At 35.8% G+C, this 19,560-nt stretch overlaps 1 protein-coding gene across 5 annotated transcripts in view; it reads left to right on the top strand.

Annotated features, from left to right (window-relative positions):
* COX6B (Cytochrome c oxidase subunit 6B) overlaps positions 1-18,373 on the top strand; it is a 36,269-nt gene extending 17,896 nt beyond the window's left edge. For 2 of the 5 annotated variants that reach the window (XR_014443417.1, XR_014443418.1), the window contains exons 2-3: positions 2,561-3,375; positions 10,697-10,759. Coding sequence is in view for 3 of the 5 variants with exons in the window: in XM_083136593.1 (XP_082992719.1) it covers positions 14,148-14,245; positions 17,973-18,141 (267 nt within the window). In the remaining 2 variants the exon portion in view is untranslated. Of the gene's footprint in view, positions 1-2,560; positions 3,376-10,696; positions 10,760-14,133; positions 14,246-17,972 lie in introns of those variants that run through there. The other 3 variants (XM_083136593.1, XM_083136595.1, XM_083136594.1) reach the window with 2 other exon arrangements.
* The last annotated feature ends 1,187 nt before the right edge of the window (positions 18,374-19,560 follow it).

The raw sequence follows: 19,560 nt of genomic DNA, 5'->3' as shown, positions 1-19,560 counted from the left end.
GGCAGGGATTGAGTGCTCACCTACCGCCACAGGGGAGTCGTAACATAGGCATTTGTAGAGCGAGAAATAAAAAAAAATATCTTCCTAAAAATTGGTTCGAACATATCATACTGTCACGAAAATACGTAGGCAATGTGATTTACAATTGAAAATCATAATTTAAAAGCACAATGGAAGTGTACGTTTTGGTATAGTTGGCAGGAAAATGTTCTAAAATAAAACACGAATTTTGGAAAATATAACACTAAAAAGTAAAAAAGAAAGAAAATGCCAATTTTTGGTGCCGTAATATATTGGTATCTGTCATGTGACATTGATTGATTGATTTAGAATTTGTGGGTGCACAGCCATTATGCACCCTTCAATATATATATTGGGAAAAATCCTCTTATCTTAAAATTAAAAAGGGGTGTGGAAAATAACATTCCCAAAATAACTTCCAAAGTATCAAATCCTCACAGAGGCATAGCCTATGAGACCTAAAATTTGAAACAGCACTTTAAAAACACCATGAAAGGTATATTCCCCAAAAATGCACTAAAATTTAAATGTGAATTGTGTGTTGGGGGTCTAATGGCACCAATTTAGGGGAAAAATAACTAAAAATCAAGATCCCTACCGATTAGGCATAAATAAAACAAGAATATCAGTAGTAATTTATTTTACTTAGTTTATAATTGTCAGAGAAAAGTAAATTTTGTCCTGGAAAACCTGGAAAAGTCAGGGAATATCATTTCTCCTTGTTTGTAGCCACCCTGGTACACTATATTTAATATATCACCAATAACAAATCATGATTTTTTTGTGATATGAACTTGGAAGTGCATGTGTGTTATAGAATTGCGAACGAAGCAACCAAGTTTTTCATAAATTTATTTCTGTGCAAACCAAAAACAATAACTCACAATTAATTTCCACTAGGCATCTGTTGTTTCGCGATTTATAGTGAGTAATGACACATTTATTATTATGCAATTTACGCACAGAAAAATAATTCAATTTAAAAATTGAATGGTTCACAAGACAAAGGAACCAAAAATGCATTCCACTTGGCATGCATAAACATGTTTGATGTGTTGACAATACTGACGATTTTATGATTGTTTGTGATATGATCAGCTCGGTGGTTGAGGCAAGACTCGCATGGAAAATTCTGAGTGTCATTCTCGCGTGGATTATTACACAAAATCTGCTGCAAAAATAACCTGTCGCAGGGCTTACCACAGAGGGATCCATCGTCTTCCAGACCGTTGGATACAGGTCATTGTTGCTGATAGGGACTATGTTTGACCTACCAGGTCTTGGCTTTTGGGCATTTGAAGGTTTCAGGTGAAACTCCAAAAGAACTTTTCAGAACAACGTATGTATCTTATATGTAATGGATGTGTATTTATCTTTGGATAGATATGATCATGCTTCGAAAGCATATATGGCATTATTAAATAGACTCAAGTATGGATTTGTAACAGAATTACTGAAGTATTTAGTTTTATATTTATTATAAACTTTACAGTTATTACAGGAGGAAGTGAACTTGCCCCATCCAGTTTGTCCACTTTATTCACGGGACCAGGCCAATAGTTTAAAATGACTTCTGAATCACTATATGCCTCATTGGGGATCCTACCCTAGTCTCTTTGTATCTAAACATATCTGTTTGGCTGTTACGTGGAGATCGGTAATTTACTCAAGCTTACTTTTCATTTTTCCGCGCAAATTTTCTTCGCGGTTGATTTTGCCATCCATCTGGTGGTGGTTTTGTCAGGCATGTACTGTACGCCTGACGAAGCCACCAGATGGATGGTGAAATCGATCGCGAATAAAATTTGCGCAGAAAATTAAAAGTAAGCTTATCAGAGTAAATTACTTAAGACTCTGATAAAAAACAATAGAGTTACTACTTCCACTGGAGAGGCCTTATGACTTATCTTACTGTGCCTACATTCTTTTCAATGTGCTCTATTTTGAGCATGTTAGTACAATTAAAATCGCAGACTGCTTATGCACAAAGAAATAAAGGCTTGAAAATTTTCTACAGGATCTTAAAGAAGCATCAATTTTTTGCATGCATAGTTAGTTCTTCCTAGCATATGAAGCTGCATTATGTAATACGTTTATGTGCATGTTTTTTCAAACACCAAGTGCAATATAATAATTACCAGAGTAAAATATTTTTGGCAGAGCTTATGAAATATTTGTGTGATACATTTGCAGGCTAACAGGGCTCAAAATATCCTTAAGTACTTCTAATCCTCAGTTTTTTACTGCAGTAAGCACCTGAAGAGAACTAGTGTTCTATTTATGGAGCTATTCTGGTGCCTAGGAATCTATAGAAGTATTTTTTTCAGAATTTCTTCCTGTGGCATTATCTATATAAATACCAGATGAATACTTCTGATTTGGTTGAAGTTTGCCTTTTTTTTTCTTTCTTTCGTTTAACTTGACCCGATGGACTTGGCCATTTTATAACTGGACATACTCTGAAATGAACTTTGGTGGAAGGTAGGTCAGTAAAACATTGTGGCAGGTGACTATACCAGAGAGTTTCTTTTCCTTATAGGTGACCCTGTTTCACTGCACACTACAGCTCAAGATGGTCTATAAGTCAAGTAGCGGGTCCTCGGGCCCATCAAAGAGACACTCGGACCACACAAAACACAAAGAATCCGATCCTAAAGAGAGCCAACCGGCAAACGTTTTCAAGAACGACGGGAGCTTTTTAGAGATGTTCAAAAAAATGCAGGAGCAACATAAAAACCAGGAAGAGAGCACTTCGAGTGCCGAGGTTCCGAGCGTACCCCCCGTCGCTCCCGTCGAGGTTAACGATAGCTCTGTGAGCCAGTCACAGAAGAGATTGCCGGTTGGTGCCGTTGGTAAGCGCCGTGGGGGCCGAATTCTGCCTACCGGCCTCGTGAAAAAGCCTAAGAAAGAAGAAGAGAAACCAGAGGAACCGCCTAAAGATGCATGGTCTCTCTATATGGCAGAGGTACGAAGGTACAAGGAGTCGTCGTGCGAGGAAGAAGGCAAGACGAGACCTTTAGTTAAGTAATCCATTCTGAAAAGGGGGCAAAATACATTAAGGAACCAAGCCTTATAGTGTGACAGTGATTGAGTGATAAAAGTGTATGTTACGTGTTTGAGGACTTTGTGCGTAAGGATACAGTATTTAATTTCATGGACCTCTTTTCTTTGAGGCAGCTCATAGACTGATTATTGTTTTCGTACGTGACAAATACGGTTGCTTGTTATGCCCTGTGTAAGTTTAATAGCATAAAGTTTCCTACCTTGGGAGAATGAAAACAAAGTTTTGTATGTGTAGTGTGAAAATGCAACAATTGAATGAAGACAACATAAGCATTGGCATCCTATGGAGTGGTAAGTATTATAAATATGTAAATTATACTATTGTTAACATACTGTTGAGCATTACATTTTCTTCATTTATGTGCAAATGGCACTTGAGCATTAGAACTATATTGTAATATGTGAAAATATCCTCCAGACTTGTTAACATATGGAAGAGTAACATTGGACAGAAATTTTGAAATGGGCAATATTTCCTGTTTTGTCAGAGCTACTATTTTTCCAACTTGTTTAAAAAAAGGTTTGAGTGCTGTGTTTAACTTTTTTAAACTCCGTGTACATTCCACGTTATCTCCAAACTCCCCTGTGTTGGCCTCACATTTTTGAGAACTTAGTTTTGATGTAAATAAACCCATTAAGATTAATTTTATTAAGAAAAACATTTTTTGTTTGATGAAATTCACATTTATTATGTTTACTACATGTTCACGAAAGATTTCACCTATTGTGTGAAAACCTCTTTGATATAATTTTCTTTTAGCAGTTAAAATTTTTGCAGCATGGTGTGTAATCATCACTATCCTTCAAGACAATGAGTTGCAATTTTATTCACAATTAACTGTCTTGAATAAAAATTAAATATGCCCAAACAGTATTTATGACATTCACAAATCAGGAGGCTCATTTTCTGTTGGTTTCAAATTTTTACATAGCCATATTTGAGTGGTAAGGTCTGACAACTGTCATTGGTTGTACCGTGTGAGAATCTCCTGATCTTCATACCAAACTAATAATTTTAAAAGGGGCATTCCATGTCAAAGTAACCTTGAATCTCTTTTTTAAAAAAATTAATACAATGCTGTAACTTTATTCTATCTTGTGAGTGAAAAATACAAAATTGTTATTTGGATAAAATTTCAAGTATTATATAGGGTGAGGCAGTCAAACGGGAAGATTTAAAAAATTCACAAAATATAGAGAGAGCAAATATTAGTTAATTTTTGAACATGAATATACTGTACATGAGTTGAAATTGCCAGTGTACCTGAAAAATGGTCATTTTTTTAAATATGGTGTCAGTAAGATGGCATCCTTGGTTTTGCACACATTGTCGGAGTCTCAAGAGTAAATCCATCCTTGACGTTGCGAGAGGCAGTCAAATGGGAAGATTTCAGGAATGGCTGGCTGGCGGGCATGGTGGGGTGTTATGAGAGTGAGGAGCATGACCTTGAGCACTAACACGGTGACTGTAAACGCTGGACGTTATGCTGACATATTGGTAAACTTTTTTCTTGCCTGTCCTCTGTGACTATGACCCAGATGAAGAAACACTCTTCCAGCAAGATGGTGCAACTAGCTATACTGCCAGAGTGTCTATGAATGTCCTTAGACTTGCATTTCATGGTCGTCTCATCAGCACATTCGGCGATATTCCGTGGCCTGCCCGTTCACCCGATTTGGCAGCTCCTGGCTTTTTATTTGAAGTTACCTCAAATCCGAAGTATTCAAGGACAACCCTCCCAAGAACGAGGGATGATTTGAAGGAGCGAATTCGGCAAGAGATCCACAACATTCCGTTGGAGATGCTATGAAGCATCATGGGCGGATTTACTCTGAGACTCCGACAATGTATGCAACACCTAGGATGCCATCTTACTGACACCATATTAAAAAAAAATGAACATTTTTCAGGTACACTAGTAATTTCAACTCGTGTACAGTACATTCATGTTCAAAAATTAACTAATATTTTCTGTCGCTATTTTTGTGAATTTTTTAAATCTTCCTGTTTGACTGTCTCACCCTACATAATTTAGAATGTAAAAAGTATTTGACATAAGCTATTGTTAGTTTATTTTAACTTTTTAATTTACCTTTGATTTTTATCGTGTCCCACAAGTGCCACCAAAAACAATTAATTTCTTCTTTAACTGTTCCATTTCCCCCTCAACTTCACTACAACATTCACAGGTCAATTACCTTCTCTCTTTATCTTATTTTTATTGATCATTTGGTAAGTCACAGAAATTAAAATTAATTTCTTATCAAGTAAAGAGCTGGGTTTCTTCTGTCCCACCCGTAACACTTGTAGCTAAAAATCTGGGAAAGTATTTTAAGGTTAATTACAAGGATCGTTCAAGGTTGACCAGGACTTTCGTGCGTAAAATATTAATGAATCAATGTAGTGCTGCATTACTAGGGCAGGACAGAGCATGATTCCTTGCGAGTAACCATGATCCTTTGCGACACATTTGGTGCATGCGCAGTAGTGTAAACAAAGATGGCCAAGAAAAGCAAAGCGCTGTCGTCTGCCGGTAAGATTTTGGGAACAGTCTTCTGGAACATAAAAGGTGTTATCCATGTGGATTTTGTGGAGAAGGGTGCCACAATTAATGCCAAGTATTACTCAACACTGCTTCACGGTGCTGTACGTGGGGCTGTTCGGAAGAAAAGACCTGGAATGTTGTCGAAACACGTCATTCTTCTCCATGACAATGCCAGGCCCCACACGGTCCATTTGACTCAAACAACACTGGCCAGCGTGCACTGGGAGGTTTTACCACACAGTCCAGATTTATGCCTCAATGATTTCCACTTGTTTCGGGCTCTTAAGGAGCATTTGGGCGGGATGCACTTCCAGACAGATGAGGAACTCAAGAATGCTGTCCTGCAGTGGTTACGACACCCACCTACTTTTTTCTATGCCAAAGGCATCAAGGAACTTCCACAATGACGGCAACGGTGTCTGGATGTTCAGGGGGAATACTTTGAAAAACTGACATAGTTTGGTGCTTCTATATATGTATATTTCCTGTCTAGAAATAAAAGTCCTGGTCAACCTTGAACGACCCTTGTATGTTTAATCAACAGTGTTAAGTTTCATATTTTGGTACTTTTGTTTTATAAGGACTACCTCCTTATACCTAACCTAACCTTCTAACGAGCATATGCATCATATTGTTAACGAAGCGTACAAGAAATTAGGATTCATAAAAGGATGTGGGGAAGATCTGAAAAGTACTTTGTATGTTTCCCTAGTATGCTCATTCATAGAATATGCATCGGTAATATGGCAGCCTTTGGACAAAAAACATGAGGGAAATAGAGATGTTTCAGTCCAAATGTATCTAAAGTACAAAAAAGGCAGTGTACCCTAAATTCACCCCGTACTCTGAGCTTGTATCACAGTTTAACATCGAGAAAATTGAAGAAAGGTTTAATCTAAATTTGACGAGCACACTATATAAAATTGCAAATAACAAACTAGATTCTATGGGGTTAGTATCTGCTTTACAATATTGTGTACTTCAAATGAGAACCAGACCGAAACCTGGGTTGGTTCATTTACCAAAATCTAAAACCAACTATGTAAAGATATCTCCGATGTGGAAAATGGGTGAAAATTATAATGAAGTGGTAGCAAATGATTCGAGCGTTCATATAAACAATATGTCACTTCAATCATTCAAAAGAGCCCTATTGGCTGAGTGGAGAAAGGAGTGAGGGGTTCGTCTATATAGTAATTAGTGAAACAATTTATGTTATGCACAAAATGGGTAAAAGTTCGGTATATCGTAGAGACATTTCTTCATTTTTACACAAGAAACTACTTACGGAAATGAGTTTCTGCAAGCTTTCCAACATTCGTTAAAGTATTTTCTTTCATCGTGGAATGTATTTGACTGGGAAATCCTGTATTTTTCAAGAGAAATAACTCACCGAGACACAATTGCCATTGCTTTCGCTACGTGAACTGCATGCTGCATACGTTTGATGATGTAACCCCCTGTCAGTGTTTCAAACCCCTTTTTGTTTTCACTATGCTTGCCTAACCGAACCAAACCTAACCTAACCTTATCGGAAATGGTTCGTGGGGCTAACCGTCAGCTACCGTGCATAATGGTTTGTGGGCTATCCGTGAATGGTTTGTGGGCCTATCCGTGAATGGTTCATGAGGCTATCCGTGAGCTACCCGTGCATAGTGTAGGTGTTTTTTTGGTGAAGAAGGTTGGAAACACTGCATACCCACAACATGAGTCAAAATGTGCCCACCATAACATGTGTTACGGAAGCGAAGAAAGGAATAAGAAAAAACACTCTGGCTGTGAAAAATTGTCTTTGTTTTCATGTAAAAAGCATAATGGCATCTTGAACTATGTTCCGCAATACACAATTGGTAAGTACGAACCATGCGAAACACAAAATATCCAATTTTAATGTGTCTCCGATATACCAAACTTTTACTGCAAAATGTATATATGGAACAATGTTCTGTGGCATAATTTTTTTAATAAAAAAAAATAAAAAATATCTAATTAGTATGCCATAGGAACCTAACCTAATTAGATATGAAGGTTACGTTAAGTACGTAAAGCAAGCTAATTGGAGGTAGTCCGTATAATACTAAAGTACCCATATTTCATTACCCAGAAGCTTTAAGAAAAACTTCGCTTAACTATCGGATAGTAACTAAAATAAGTTAGTTACTTTAGTATAAAAAATGTATTCCTGCATGTCCCACCCGTGACAATGGAATGCCCCAAGTGGATAATAAATTGCCCAAAAGTATCTTCTTCACAAAAACACACAAGGGAAGTTTGGAAGTAATGTTCTGAAAGTATGTGGTGTCTGACAGATAGTGTTATCCTCAAAATCTTAAATGGTTGAAGGGGTTTGAGTGATACTTCCATTTGAAAGGTGTCTTGAATGTCAGGCAAACTTTGTAGAAACATTTGTTGACGTTCATCATTTTTGAATGCGTACCTAAAACCTTTTTCAGATATCCTAGCATTTTGTCTTAAGTTTTGAAAATATTTGCTTGTTTTGAACTTACTCATAGACATGTAAAACAGTTTCTTGGTGATCATTCAAAAATTGTACACCATGCCAACAAAAACTCTTTTACTCAATTTGTTTCAAGTGTTTCAAGTCTTTCCCCTTTTGAAATTTTCAGAGTGGGTAGCACATGTGATCAAAATACCCATTCCAGAAACACCTCATACATTTTCACAAAATGATGTATAGTTTTTGTGTTGTTAGTAGCTTTGAGCATTTAAACAAAGTTAAAAATCACCCTCTCTGTCTCCTCCTGTGTGTATGAGTGTGCATGTCCTCTGTGAATATGTTTCTCCTTTCTATGCATTCTTCATAACTGATACACACACTTTTCACAGTTGACTATTTTTAATTCAAACTCCAAGGGGATACGAAAAAAGTTTGAATTAATAGAAACATGCTTCATGAAAAATGATTTCAAGAGAAGTAAACTTGTGTTTGAATTAGAGTTATTCAAATTATCTAAGTTCAAAGTAAAAAGAGTCCATTGTATTGGTTATGGAACCTTTTTCTTTTTAAATCAAGTGGCTTTATATTGTGCATAGAATTGGTGTGGTCTTTATTTCAGAATTTTTGACATTACTCCTTTGAGCTAACGGATAATTATTCCATTAGGGAAACCATATTGTTTTGTTCTGATTAATTTTAATTTGTACAGTTTGTGCAACATGAGTGTTCGCTACCCTTCTTACTGAAAGCTAAAAATGCCATGTTGATATCCATTTCTACTTTAAAAGTAATTATTTGATGTTTTTAGTATTAATAATCCTACCTTGTTCATTATAGTATTTTAGATTAGGCGTAACTTACACCACATGCTATCTTTTCACCAAGTAAGTCCAGTTTTGGCACATACTTACATTTCACATCATGTGGCTTCCTCAGGAGATAAGACAAGAAGTCAAAGTTTAAAACATGGAGAGGTAAGTTACCAGACAGAGATGGAGCAGGAAGGAGTGACAGGGCACTGAATTGTTTTATCTTTTTAATCTTTTTATAACGTAACTTACCCCCCCCCCCCCCATGTTGAACTTTGACTTCTTGTCCTATCTGCTGAGGAAGCCTCATGGTGTGGTGAAAGCTAAAGAAAAAAGTAAGTACAAAAACTGGACTTTATTACTTGGTGTAGTATTTTAATTTCACAAATCATATAATGCATGCAAGAATATTTTAAGGTAACAGTATGGTATGGTGAAAACACATTTCACTCGTTTATTTCCTAATTATTTACATTTGTACTTACCTGTTATGCATAGCGGAACATTTTTGAACGTGGGATTTTGCTTTTTACACTAAAAAAAAGCGTAATTTTTTCACATTACAAGTATTTATTGTTCGTTGCTAATTTGCTTCCGTTACACACAATATGGCGGGCAAATCTTGACTCACGTTGTCTATCGTCAGCTGATATGCAGTGTTTCCAAACTTATTAATCGAAAAATGCCGCACAAACTATTCACAGAAGGTTTTTAAGCGAACATTGATCCACAAACCATTCATGGAAGGTTAGGTTCAGTTAGGTTAGGCAAACATAGAAAATTAAATTGAAAGAAAAAACAAATTCACAATGCAACCTTCACACGTCATCTTGTAAAACTATCGCCCGGTTACATAATCGAACACACGGAACATTTGATTCGCGTAGTCGACGGTAATGGTGGCAAGAGCTATTATTAGAGGCACATATTTTTGGTAAATAAAAAAGCAAATTTCGGTACAAAAACAGTCGAGATTGCGGGTTCAAAAGCGGTAAATAAAATAAAATTTCGGTGTTATAGCGGTGAATAATCACATTAAAAGTGCTATATAAAATGACATTTTGGTTTTAAAATTGTGAATATAATCCTAAATTTGATTTAAAAACTGCATTTATTACACAAAATAAACTTCCCTTCTAATAACACATTTATGTAGTTACCAGAGTATTAAGCTTATTCCTGCATAAAGGGATCCATTTTTACTTCTCAAATATTTGCAGCAGATTTAATCAATTTTCCGTGAATTGCATAACTCACAGGATACTTCAGACTTCAGACAGTATCGTGTCAATATATAAACGGTAAATTTCATGTTTAAGAGTCAATTTCACATTTTGCAGTTCATTTCGCATTATTTCGTGACAAAACAGGGTAGAAAAATGCACCTCAGACCTCTCAGAAACATGAGAAATGAACATTACAGCATGTTATTTCATATTCGTGTTTTCGTCAAAAACTAAATTTGCATGCCTCTAGCTATTGTGCATCGGAGATACATTTATGTCGAAAACGACATGATTTACCGGCCAAATAAGTTGAACGAAGGGAGAAAACACTTCCACGACCTTCCAAAAGTCTACAGAAACTCAGTTTCGTAAGTAGTTTCTCCTGTAAATTTGAAGAAATGTGTTTTCACTATACCATACATTACCTATTTTAATTCTTAACATAAATGTGAACATTGATCATCTACCTGTCTCAGAATATTTGTCCCAACTTTGGCCTAATTTTATATTTATTACAACAATGAAAAGTTGGTGCATGGTTCTTGTTATTATTAATATGTCTTTATAATTCAGAACAGGAGTCACAAGTGAACTGCAACCTAAAGCCAAAATTTGGGTTAAGTATTCTGATGTCAGGTAAGAGAATTGTAAATGTTAGGGGTGGAGTGGATTAATTTAGATACAGAATTAGTTGTTTTCCTGTAAGTAACCTGTGATGGGGTACAGATATTACGTAAATTGAATTTATAGGGAATTCATACACTTTTCTTTTTTTCCCTCAAGATTATCATAATGTAACATTATTGAAGTAGTTGATTGAATTATTACAGGGATTCATGAAATATTTGTCATTTATCTGTTTTGGGGCAATGAGAAACAGGGATATTTGTACTTGAGAACTGCTGGGTTCAATATCTCATGGAGGCACATAGTGGTTTGGATCCTACACCGAGCTGTAGATCCAGTCCTGATTAGCCTTTCTGTGCATCAAGTGGTCTTTAAAGAAAACTCATACTTAATTTTCTGTGAAACTGATATTTTTTACGTTTGAATTATTTCGGTGCCCTCTTCCACCATTTGCTTGCAAACTTGCAGTTTCATTGCTTGGTAGGCTTTCAGAGGTGTTAGCCAGTTTGTATTCTAAAGACTCTTCTTACGAGTGGACTCTCCAGTACTTTATTTTAATGCTCAAACGATGTTTGGCAATGTTCTCTCTAAGGAACTGATGTTGTTAGAATGTTCATTGTAAGTGAGGTTGCCACCTGCTTCACCACATGCCCCTTGTAGATAATTTGCAGATAGGAATACATAACCAGGTCAGCTGCCAGTAGATTTGGCATTTAGTGTAGAAACTCACCACATATCACTTCTGGAATTCTACCAAGCAACAAAGTTAATGAATTTTCAAGTAGTTGATGACTATGGACACCGAAATTAATGAGAAAATTCAGTTTGAAGTGAAAAGTACCTTATTTGCCAATTTATTACAGATCATTACACTGTTTGTTAATTTAGTATCTATATTCCATTGATTTTTAACAATCATATCGATATATCCCTTGTACAAATTAAAACTAATTTAAATGTTTTGAATATAAACCATTTATATATATGTGTGTAGTTTTGAATATATGACATTTTCTGCTGATATCGATTTAAAGCTTACAAATAATTGTGCCAGTCACACATAAAATTGCAGATATTTCAGGAAGAACCAGAATGGCCCGTTAACCTTCTTTATGTATGTAATCAAATGACTACAATTGGTTTTACCTTGGAAAAAAGAAACCCTGTATTTAGACATCCACTTTGCAAAATATGGCATGTGAATAATGGCTTCATAAAAGAAATAACAAGATGAAGAATTTTACACTAAATTACAGACTATTTTATGGAAATATCAGATTGTTAAAAATTGACAATTTTTCCAGCTTAATGCTATACCTTTGAGATGAATGGGGGATTGGCGGGACTAAATAACCAGTTTTTTCTTGTCACCAGCCTAGATTTTGTTCCTAAGCTCTTAAGAATTGCTATCAGGTCACACCCTCTGAAGGTAAACCAAAGTTACACTCACCCCATCCAAGCTCCTCACACAACCACCTCACTCCAAAATGAGACAGCTGTCCTTCTCAATTTTCACCATCAGCTGTCTCGCGATAGGCCTACATGGCCTGCTGGTGGATATGAACTTTGGAAGGATAACTTTGATTAAAACTTAGCTTACCCTTTTAATACCCACAACACAGAGACACATTTTTTGAAATTTCTTTTATACTGCAATTTATGCACAATTTATTTTCATCTGCAATTCCATAAATGACAGTATGAGTGCTTGCTAGTGTAAAGCTAAGAAAATGAACAATATAGTGTTGATGTAGGGTGCAACTGCCTCAACATTCCTCTATATTATGGTATTTTGGTTACAAGAAGAAACTAGGTTATTTTAGGCTATTAGAAAAATATGTGTCAATGCGGTGGAGTGTCAATTTAGTTGGAAACACTTCAGACGAAAATCAAAAGTGCTGCTGGATTGCCTTACAGGGTGCCAACTAAAAATCAATTTAATATATTATTGTGTCATAAAGAATTCTTCCATATGCTGTGTAGTTGTACTTTCATGTGTTGAAGGTGTAATTGAAAAGTAAGGACTGTTGCACTATTTTAAAATAATATGCCTTTCAAAGAATATTACTGTTGTCAGAGTGAATTCCTTATGCTACTTTTCTATGCAGTGCCCATATTTATTAAGGTATTTGTTGTAGCGAGATAACAATTTCTCATAGAACAACCACTTTTACATCAGGCATTTGATGTCATGACCATTAAAGGTATACTACTGTTCCAGTAATTTTGCACCATACTCTTAATAGGTGAGAATATAGCATGTATTGTATTCCAGTACCTATTTCCACAGCAATGAAAAGTATACAATGTTTTTAAATAAGTTTCCTTCTACTTAAATCCATTCAAATGCCCAAATATTAGTCATTCAGATTATTCCAGTTGTACCTTTAGTCTGTTCAACCTCCTTGCAAATAGTGTGGACGTTTACACTATTGTTTTCTAACTAAGGAGCCTCAGGTTTGATCCCTAAAGTAGGCACAATTAATTTCTTCTGATGGCATTTTAAATGGTATAACCAATCCCGATTAGATACAGGTGCACGCATTGAACTTCAAACTTTACGAAGTAAAGTAAAGCTGAGAATTCTCTTAGCTCAACCACATGCTAGTTGCAGTGTTTCACTTGGGATATCCAATTTGGATTCCCATCTTGGATGATTTAAAATGCCCCCTCACCCCAGTCTTTTCCCTGCATAAAGTGGCTCTGTGGTTCACCCAGCCTATTGCAAAAATAAAATGTGTACCTATGGTGGGGAGGTATAGAAGACTGGAGCATGGTGCTCATCACATTACCGCCACAATGACAGATATTGTACCAAGTAACTTTACCTTACTTGTATGGTAGTGGTAGGGAAATGGTGGTTGAGACTAGAAAATAGGCCCTTTTTAGCTTAGCGATTTTATATTTACAGTAAACATTTTGTGTTTGCAGCTCTTAATGAAAGCATTGGTTGCAAATAGTTGGGCAATATATTGCTTAAACGATATATTGTGATACTGAAAAATATCCAGATGATATATCGTCATGATATTTTGGCAATATATATCGTGTCTGCAATAAATCGTCCCAATATTTGGCAATATATATCATGGAGACGATATATCGCCGATATCACAATATGGAAAAGTATCATGTCGTATCATCTGTGATGATATTTTCTTGACGATATGTTGCGATATCAAATATCCAATATCGTCGATCCCTAGTTGCAACATGCAATGGTTGATGGAAGTGATTGTGAAGCAGATTGATTCAAGAATACCTAATTAGTAGATATTGCATCTGTTTCCTGTGCCATTGTTGAAAGTAGCATATTTTTATAGTACTCCTTTCATACTTTATGCCATGTAAACGTTTCTGAACATTTCCTTTCTTTGTTGCAGATTAAGCTATCAGTATGGCTCCAGCCGTGAAATCGAAAGCTGCAAAGACAGACATTGAAGAGTTGCAAACTGCACCATTTGATCCACGGTTTCCGAATCAAAATCAAACAAAGTAAGTAGAATCGTTATAAGAAATTCCAGGTGTCTAATATTGATTCAGTGTTTAGGGCTGAGCCAATGGCTATGCCATGAGTATTGGTGGATACGACTGTTATCAGTTGGAGTTTATTTACTGATACAGACCCGATACTTTCACTGACTACAAAAATGCCACAGGACACTTTCTAATTATGCTGAAAATATTGTGAAATTCGAAGTTTCACTTAATTTTGTATCAGTTTTGTGTGAAAAAAAAAAATTTTTGATAACATGTAATTTAATATTCTGGTGTAATACTTGAACATTTTAAAGCAAAACTCTTGATTCATATAATTTAAGTGGAATACGTACACACAAATATTAATTAATATTTTGAACAATGTTTAATTATTACTATTTTCAAGTGGTATCGGCTTAGCCCTACTTTTGTTACAAACATGAGAAATAGTACTTCACAATGACGTAGGCACGTAGAGGTTCAGATCAGACTTTTATACTCTAGGTTCAGTCCCGATTAGCCTATCTATGCATAAAGTGGACTTAAAAAACTCATACGAGAAATAAGCAGACTTGAATTCCTGTCAGTTATCTGCAGCAGGGCATTAACAAACGTACTGTGTATAATGTTAATAAGCAGAATGAAACATCTGTACTCTACCCACGATTCACATGTAGGACACACGGCGACAGGCGGTCACTTGTTATGGTTTCCAGTTTTTTTAAATGTAATGAAATTGTATTTCTTTGTTTAAAATGAATATCCATTTGTAAAAAAAAATTAGAGATTATCACTAGCTGCTTGTATTGAATCAGTATTTGTAATGTTAGTAGGAATGTGAAATTTGACTACAAAAACATTAACAATTTATGATGGTTGCGGTAAACGCGGTTTAAAATTACTTACGTGAAATTTCTAAGATTTCGCACTTCCGCATTGCACAATTTAATGGTACGTATGCCGTACCCTTTTGTGAATAAAGACAGTGGATCTACGAAATTAATAGAATTGAACCATTAAATTGTGCAATGCGGAAGTGCGAAATCTTCTAAATTTCACGTAAGTAATTAACAATTTATTTATATGAAATGGGAGTTTCAGTGCTTTCAAATGAATGATTGCTACGAACTGTAATCCTCAAGGAGTCCCAGGTTCGATACGTGCTGGAGGCACGTTGCACATGGGTTCGGACCCCCCCTCCCTTTCCTTTTAAACAATCCCTAACATTGCTGATTTTCTCCTTACTGAGCAATACATGATTTTGCATTTACAGAAATATAATCTACATCTAAGGCAAAGTTGTTGTTTTTTTTGTACGAATTTGTTTAAACCATTTTTAGATTGAATATTTCTTAATTTGTTAATTTTACTGTACAACTATATATAATTATAAACTGGATCTCCCTAAAATGGTGTTGCCTCATAATCAATGGGTGTCAGGTTTGATCATTGGTGTAGTCACTTTGATTTAATCTCCACTTAAAACTGAAAGTCCAGTCCAATAAACCTATCAAACTTTCCAAACTTTTTTTTTTCCTTTCTTAAAAGTATCTAATTTACGAAATATGATGTATATTATTAAACATTTATTTTTGTTAATAGTGCATTCATTTTTGGTTCTGTCAACAAATTTAGTAATCAGGGTGGCGGCTACTCACCGAGAATTCCTTGAATTCCAGGAATTATGCATGAATTATTGGCTCTGGGAATCATGCTTGAATTTTTCTCCGTATACGTGAAAAATTGTAACTTTTATTATTCCAAGTCCCATTGAATTTGTTATATATTAATGCCCTGAAGCAAGTTTTTCACAGTTTAGCCATTATTTTTATCGGGGAAGGAAAGAAAAGTTGCGTGGAAAATAAGAGAATTCTCTCAATTCCTTTGATTTGTTAGTGTCCTTTGCAGAACAATATATCTAACCGACTGAAAATTACTGCAAGATAAAAATATATTGAAGTTGATTAGGTAAATTTCAGTTTGATTTCATCTTTATTAAAATCAAAAATTATATTACACGATGGTATAGAATTATGGCTTTATCACAATCCAATCATGTAAGTTGAATTGTATCTTTTGCAAATACTATGTATAAGGGAACAAACTCCTGGAGTACTAAGTGATGCTATACAAATCTCTTGTTCGCATTATCAGTGGAGTTGAGAAGAAATCAGTACATATTTTGTTGATTTAGTGAATAAGATGTATGAGGGATATTTTTAAGTAAGGTCCATTTTGCCAAAAGAAAAAACACTACTGAATTTTTAATAAATTTATTTTGTATCAGTTCTACATGCCTTGATCTATTTTTTCACATAGTTTCCATGGTTATTTAAACATTTGTCACAAGGTAGATTGTAGATTCTCCTCATAGAAGTCAGGGGTGTAAGGGGTGGCCTTCAACGTAGTACACCCAAATGTCCTGTTCTTTTGTCCTTATGTGTGCTGAGTGCCCCTTTACAGCCTCAGCTTTTAACAGAAGTCAGAACATTTTTAATTTTTTAGTTATGCAACGTTAGAGTTGCTATTTGTAATGGTAAGGGGCTGGCCCCCGTATATTGTGACGGGAGCAAAATGGCCTAAGTGCTGACGCTCCCAAAATTTTAAATCCAAACCAAACTATCATAGAAGTCAGCTGCCTGAGAGGCAAGCCATTCCCCAACTCCCGTTTTCACTTCTTCGTCACTGCCAAAATGCTTGCCGCCAAGGAACTTCTTAAGATGCCGGAAGAAGTGATAGCCACTGGGTACAAGGTCCAGGCTGTAAGGAGGATGAGCCAATTGAACACAGCCAAACGATGCAATCTGATCTCGTATTCAACGAGCACTCTGAGGCCTCACATTGGCATGAAGATCTGGATTGCGTGCTGCAGTTTTCTTCAAGGTCGTACAATATGCAGCTGAGTTTATTGTGGTCCCTTGCAGCATGAAGTCCACTAGTAAAACACCATGTCGGTCCCAAAACACGGTTCACTTTAGTTGGATATGACGTGTGTTGCCACTCCATCAACTGCTGCTTGGATTCAGAAGTCAAGTGGGACACCCATGTCTCATCCACCATTATGATGTGGTCCAACAATTCATCACCTTCCTCCTGGTATCAGGTAAAAAATGTCGGATCATTAGCTAATCTGCTCTGGTGTTCCTTGGAAAGCATCTTCGGAACCCATCGAGAGCACAGTTTCCTAAAATCCAAGATTTCAGACACAGTTTTGTACAGCAATGACCTTGACACTTGCGGAAATTCCAATGACATCATGGAGATTGTGAATTTCTTTGATTTTGGAGTCTACTACACACACCAAATCATCGCTGAGTACAGATTGCTGACCTGACCTGAGCATGTCTTATCATGCACATTCTTCTGCCCATCCTTGAGCATTCTCACCGATTTCCGCACTTTGCTATCACTCATTGCATTGAGGCCGTACACTTTGCAAATCTGGCAATGAATTTCTGCTGCTGTCTAGAACTCTCAATCGTCTAAACATTGCAATCACGCAGTATGAAGTGCACATGCACACACACAATGTGACTCCAATAGGTGTCTGCTTCTGTGCAAGGGATGCCGGGAGTCCGTAATCATGAGCAGAACTACTTGTGCACCGGATCAGATGTAACCAGTTATTGTCAAACAGGCCTTACTTAAAAAATATGCTTCGTATTTGCTAGCACAGAGCATGAAGGCAATACTTAATATGTATAATTAAACCATGTAATGCTCATTCTGATTTGCATTGCAGGTACTGCTTCCAGAGCTATATTGATTTCCACCGCTGTCAAAAATTGAAGGGTGAGGGCTATGAAGCGTGTAATTATTTCAAGAGGGTGTACACCTCCATGTGCCCCCATGCCTGGGTGGAGAAGTGGGACGGCCAGATACAGGAGGGGACCTTCGCAGGGAAGATATGAGCAGTCCCAGTAGCCATTGTCATAGTGTGAAGTATTGATTATTAAGGAATTTGGAGCAATGAAGAATTGGAAAGGATGCTAGTTCTGTCTGAATTTGTAGAAGTTATTTTTTTCACTCATTTTTCAATTAGCAGTTGTTTTTTTTAATGAATATGTTTCCACGGCATTTCCAATTTAAGTTGTGAAAAAAGTAATGTATAAATGTTGGACAATTAAAAGTCATTGTTAAATATGTTTGCTTTCTTTTTCGCTTGTAGTTCCACCAGGTACAGAATCTGCATCTTCAGTCGGTAAAGCCAAAACCAAACTAACTTCTGGTCTTCCCACAAGTTCCAAAATTCAGATCTGTCTAAGGTTGTTTATTCTTTTAGAAATTGTATTGGTTCTGCTGATATAGGCTGTGATTTCGTGTAAAATTGTGCCATGTGGTTAAATATAAAGGGGGTAATTCCATGAAAAGTAGGACCGAGCGGAAATCAATATCTGCCGATACTGTTCTGGTATTTTGGTCTTTCACGGATCCTGTATAAATGCCATGTGAGACTTTTGTGGAGTCTAATTATCCTGGAAATTATGCAAGATTCGAAGTTTTTTTTTTGTAAAACCTGAATTTTTTTTATAACATGTAATTTAATATTCTGATGTAATTCTCAAATATTTTAAAGCAAAAGTCTAGGTAAAATGGTGCATAATTACTCACCCATTAATATTTCGAAGAACTTTTAATTATTACAATTTTCAAGTGTTATGTTGAATATATTGACATCAATATTGGCTCAGCCTTAATGAAAAGTTAAACCAAAATGTATGTGCGACACTTAATGACTTTGGGCTGACTATATAATGTTTGTAAAATACTAGTTGATATGTATTTGTAGAAATTTTTCTGAGTGCTATGTCAGCAGAAAAGTTGTCTGTAAAATAAAAGTATTATATCCAAATTATATTAATTGTACTGCAATTAGGAAATATGAACAGCTGATTAATTTTGCTGTACAAATCATAAAAGCTTTAATTATTATAGTTTGCATGTCGGAATTTCTCTCTTGTTTGCCTGTTCATCTCAGGAAATGTGTCAGTTATTAAATAAAGATAGGTTTTCTGAGTTATGTCCATAAAAATGTATTTTTGATCAATATGTAAAGAAGAATTACAGCCTCAACCTATAGAATATAACCATGTGAAATGCATATCAGTACTAAATTTGAAAGCTAATATCAAAGCTTTCATATGATTGGTTCAAAGAATCAATGAGGTAAAAGTTTCAGAAGGTTCTGTCAGTAACTATAGAATTGTCCAAATTCATATCCTACTGCTTTGAAAAGAAAAAAAGCCTTACACAGAACTGTAAGTTGTGAAAAGTGTGGTGAGGTCAGAAGTTCTCTTATGATTCACTGGTAGAGTCTTTACCATAAAGTA

This window comes from Lepisma saccharinum, chromosome 15 (genome assembly GCF_977018435.1).
Source record: "Lepisma saccharinum chromosome 15, izLepSacc3.1, whole genome shotgun sequence".
Classification (NCBI taxonomy): Eukaryota; Metazoa; Arthropoda; class Insecta; order Zygentoma; family Lepismatidae; genus Lepisma; species Lepisma saccharinum.
This window is presented reverse-complemented; position numbering and strand designations above follow the sequence as displayed.